Source organism: Oratosquilla oratoria, unplaced genomic scaffold, assembly GCF_046742065.1.
Source record: "Oratosquilla oratoria isolate Oo_2021 unplaced genomic scaffold, ASM4674206v1 SCAFFOLD189, whole genome shotgun sequence".
NCBI lineage: Eukaryota > Metazoa > Arthropoda > Malacostraca > Stomatopoda > Squillidae > Oratosquilla > Oratosquilla oratoria.
The window spans coordinates 55,001-59,803 of record NW_027467542.1 but is presented as its reverse complement, the minus strand read 5'-3'; the positions used below and the strand labels follow the sequence as shown (position 1 = coordinate 59,803).

General features: G+C 38.8%; 2 protein-coding genes across 2 annotated transcripts; both read right to left on the bottom strand.

Annotated features, from left to right (window-relative positions):
* Positions 1 to 1,152: 1,152 nt before the first annotated feature.
* Positions 1,153 to 2,274, bottom strand: LOC143022817 (zinc finger MYM-type protein 1-like). The gene has a single exon (XM_076181195.1). It carries the CDS (start codon positions 2,272 to 2,274, stop codon positions 1,153 to 1,155), a length of 1,122 nt encoding a protein of 373 aa, XP_076037310.1.
* Positions 2,275 to 2,304: 30 nt separating this feature from the next.
* Positions 2,305 to 3,531, bottom strand: LOC143022816 (zinc finger MYM-type protein 1-like). Its single transcript, XM_076181194.1, has one exon. The coding sequence runs from the start codon at positions 3,529 to 3,531 to the stop codon at positions 2,305 to 2,307; it is 1,227 nt and encodes a 408-aa protein (XP_076037309.1).
* Positions 3,532 to 4,803: the final 1,272 nt, after the last annotated feature.

The window sequence follows — 4,803 nt, the reverse complement described above, 5'->3', positions numbered from 1 at the left end:
CTGCTTCCTCCTCACTCCTCTTCCTCTTCCTCTTCCTCCTCCTCTTCCTCGTCCTCCCTCCTCCTTCCTCGTACTCCCTCCTTCCTCCTACTCCTTCTTCCTCCTACTCCTTCTTTCTCCTACTCCTCCTTCCTCCTACTCCTACTCCTCCTCCTCCTTCCTCCTACTCCTACTCCTCCTCCTCCTTCCTCCTTTTCCTCCTCCTCCTCATTACTTCTCCTCCTCCTCATTACTCCTCCTCCTCCTCATTACTCCTCCTCATCCTCTTCCTCCTCGTCCTCCTCCTTCTTACTCCTCCTCCTCCTTACTCCTCCTTTCTTCTCCTCGTCCTCTTCCTCCTCCTCCCCTCCTCCTCTTCCTCCTCGTTCAGTCCGGTGACACAGAGAAGAGCATTCCCAGAGGAGGGCAGGAGAACTGGTCCGAAGTTCCTTCCCAGAGAGAGAAAGAGAGAAAGAGAGAGAGAGAGAGAGAGAGAGAGAGAGAGAGAGAGAGAGAGAGAGAGAGAGAGAGAGAGAGAGAGAGAGAGAGAGAGGGGGGGGGGACCAGAGGACCGTTGCCGCCCACTGTGGGCAGGCCCGGCCTGAGAGTTTTTGATGCCCTAGGCGAAGCTGAAAAATTATGCCCCTTGTGTCCTCTCCTTGAAAGTTCACCCAGGGCCAGTGGCTCGGGGACAATAATTTTTGGTTCAATTTTGTATCAATTATAGTTTTTTATTGTAGCCTACATAATTTCATTTCCAACAATGTGTTGCACAATTTTTTTTTTAACTTAGTATTGGATCGTTGATACAGAGTATATTGCTATAAAATGCCTTTTTTTGTTACCATCAACTATAATTATAGTTGATGGTAACAAAAAGAGCCATTTCATAGCAATATACTTTGTATTGTAATACATCAACGATCCAATACTAAGTTAAAAAAAAAATTGTGCAACACATTGTTGGAAATGAAATTATGTAGGCTACAATAAAAAACTATTGGTTTCCATGACACACTTTAACAAAAATTACAATTCCACTTTCCTAGCTTTTAGACTGGCAAATTTTTCCACTAATTTAGCAAAATCCAAGTTAGAAGTTTCCTCATTCTCTATTGATATAGTAGCTAAACCAACAAGCCTTTGCTGCAGCATTGTTGAGCGCAAGTAAATTTAAATTAGCTTCAGTTTAGAGAAGCTGCGTTCTCCACTTGCAACGGATACTGGCAAAGTTAATAACATTCTGAGGGCAATCACAACATTTGGTACACTATCTTGCAGTTTTTGCTCAAATATAAAGCAAAGTGCTGCTTGTGGGAACATGGGTTTCGTCAAGCGCCTTGATACTGCCTTGAGCTCTGAGCATAGGTCTCTTGCATCAATGTCGTGATGCCCATTGTGTGTTAATGACTTTTCTAAATTTTGGCAGTCATGAAGAATATCTGCGTTTGGTGCATTTTTTATTCCATGGATGTCATATAAGAAGCCAAATATTGCTTTGTAGGAATGTAGCTGGTGAAATCTTTCTTCTACTGACTGTATGGCCATGTCAAGAACGCTATAATAAAATTCTACTTTAAACGTATGGCTGGGGTCTTCTAGTGATTCCTCATGTTCTTCATAATCAAATAGACGCTTCTTTCGCCGTTTTCGTGATTGTTTTTTCTCAAATTGTGGCTCTATTTCCAAATCTTGAGCCACCTCTGTAGAATCAACCAGAACTTTTTGAAAACCATCATCACATCTACAGCTCAGAAAGTAGCTTTTTGTTGCTTCCAACTGTTTGGTAGCTGAATTTAAATCAGCATCTTTATCTTGAAGATGCTTGCTGGTGATATTGACTTCAAACAGGATGTTATACCATGTGACAAGTGAAACAACAAACTCATATTTGGAAACAGCATCAGCAAACTCCTTGGCTTCAACCCGGGTCGAACTTCCAGATGACCCTTTAAGGTTTGTGTCTTCATAAATTTCAAGTAAAGCATCATATATGTCAGCAAGATGATATCTGAGGGGTTTAAGAGCATCAATCCAACTTTCCCACCTGGTCTCACTTAAAGGTTTGATGGTGAAGTCTTTCATGATACTGACCAAAACCTGCCATCGATGAGTTGAGATTGAGAAAAAATTATACAGATGTTGTACTATGCCAAAAGAATTTGTAGCTTGAAGACAACATTTGACAGCATCATTCACCACTAAGTTTAATGAGTGTGCACTGCAAGGTACAAAGAAGGCACGTGGATTCATATCAAGCACTCTCTGCTGAACACCATTGTGTTTTCCTTTCATGTTGCTCCCATTATCATATCCTTGACCACGTCAATTGTCTATCTGCAACCCCACATTTTGAAGCTCATCCACCAGTGTTTCAGTCATGAAAGCTCCAGTAGTTTCTTTTAATGGAACAAAGCCTAAAAAACTTTCTTTGATGCAATCTTGATGCTGACTAACCTCTGGCTCTTTTTTAATATCTACATATCGAAGAATCATTGTCAGTTGCTGCTCTATGTGGCTGATATCAGGTGTACAATCTAATATAATTGAGAAATATTTTGCAAGCTTTACTTCGGCCAAAATTTTCTCTTTAATTGCACTTGCCAGCAGTTTTATAAGTTCATTTTGGATCCTTTTTCCTAGATAGTGCACTATAGTCTCTTTGTTTTTAATTTTACGTAAATGTTCATTCATGACTGGATCAAATAAAGCTAGAAATTCAACCAACTTTAAAAAAAATCCATTGTTGGGACTGTAGAGGCTCTCATTTGTTCCTCTAAATGCTAAGTTCTGTACAGCAAGAACCCTAGACAACGCAATCAAACATTCCAAAAAAATTTGCCAGTACTTTTCTTCCTGCTTCAAACTCTGCTGTTCAATATGATCAATGGTTTTTCCTTGTTTCAATCGTAGTTCAAGTTCACGCCAGGTTTGATAGTTGTCAATATGTTCCGTGCTTCTTTCATGAACAGAAAGAATTGCTGTGCTATTCTGCCAATCATTAGAACCTTTTTTATGCAGAGAAACGTTAGGTTTGGAGGAAAATAATTTACAGCAAAAACAAAAGATAACATCTTTCGAAGTTGAATAAACCAACCAGTCACGGCATACTTCCTCACCATTACTCAGTCTTCTTTTGTAATGTATAGGGGAAAATCTTCTGTTCTTAGAATCCTTGGGGAAGTTGTATGAAGAAATGTGCTGTGGTCCATGTTGTACAAGCAGTTGTCGCAAAACATTATTGCATGTGTCAGGCCAAGTTGCTGGATCTCCATAATTCACATCACTAATTCCAATGTCAGATACAGCAGCAGGTTCAATACCATCAGCTTTTTCTCCAACAGAAGTCTGTGCAACATCTACTTTACAGTCTGTGTTTGAAGTTGCAGTGGGTTCAATATTGGTACTACCTGCTGATTTACTACCATTTTCGCTTGTTTTTTCTCTACTTAGATACTTAAAAAAAGAACCCTCTTGTTTTGCTATTGCTTTTGCTTGTTCTGCTTTGCGTTTGCGATTTTGCGCCCCTGAGGGCTGCTTTCTATTACTCATCTGAAAAGCACAAATTGGGGGGAGTATTATTGTTAATTCCTATTAGACAAATCTTAATAAATATCAATTAATGCATTCCATTGGAGTATATACCGTATAGACAGTTTAGATATATTCCTCTTTAGGGTTTATTCCTTTTCATATAAGGGTTAAACACACTAGGCCTAGTTCACCACCACAACCATATATATTCATGTTAATAGTAATATACATAATTAGTCACTTTTTATTATGTTTGGTAAATTTATAGTTTCTTCCCCGTCTCGGAAACTTTGATTGAAATATATTTTTTCTGGTAGATTTTAGTGTGCTATGAACGAATATGACTGTCGTTTCTGGGGGAAATGGCTATTTATTTTATTTTTTATTTTATTTTTTGTTTCATTTCTTTTTTAATCACCTGGTGTTCACAAACGTAAAGGCCACTAACCTAACCTAACCTGAGCTAAAGGTAATTAGCCTAACTATACCTGACCTGACCTAACCTAATCTAACCTAATCTAACCTAACCTAACCTGAGCTAAAGGTAATTAGCCTAACTATACCTGACCTGACCTAACCTAATCTAACCTAACCTAACCCAACCTAACCTAACCTAACCTGACCCAAGATTTTCAGTAAGTGCTAGTGATGTTAAACGTGATTTTTCCCATTAAGTATAGAGAAGAAAATGCTTCGAATAATGATGATTATCCGATGGTATATGTGAAAATTACCGTTGTTGAAACGAGGAAGAAACTATAATAATACCTTATGTTTTTCCAAGTATTTCAAATTATATATAGTCTAGCCTAATATCAAATTTTCACACATCGATATTTCCAAACATTTTTATGGTCGGTTTCCTACCTCACATTCCAACCTCAATTTGAATCTCCCCCCTACCTTTGGTTTCACTCTATAACATATCAATATGGGTAAGTATTATAATGAAACATAACGCAATACAATCACGCTATATTCACTGACGTGGAACACTATATAAGAACTTTAAAAAATAACATCGAAGATCTAAACAACCCAATTTTCTTACTTCATAAACACAGCCGTTGCGTTGGCGGGAGTTGAATGCTGGCGACTGGCGTGTGTTCGGTGTTCCCGTAGGATATCAGCTGTGTTAGTGGGGAGTGGTGGCGCGATATTTGAAACAGTGTTTCTACCAGAGCATTCGATCGGTGTTTTCTCTCTGTCGGGGTTACCTTATCTCACCCTGTCCCTACTGAATTGAAAAATAAGAAAAATAGGGGAAATTTGGCAAAACGCTTCTGCAAA

What these genes read in the sequence shown, in the direction of transcription:
- LOC143022817 (XM_076181195.1), bottom strand. Translation starts at nt 2,274, where the DNA reads ATGAAAGGAAAACACAATGGTGTTCAGCAGAGAGTGCTTGATATGAAT.
- LOC143022816 (XM_076181194.1), bottom strand. Translation starts at nt 3,531, where the DNA reads ATGAGTAATAGAAAGCAGCCCTCAGGGGCGCAAAATCGCAAACGCAAA.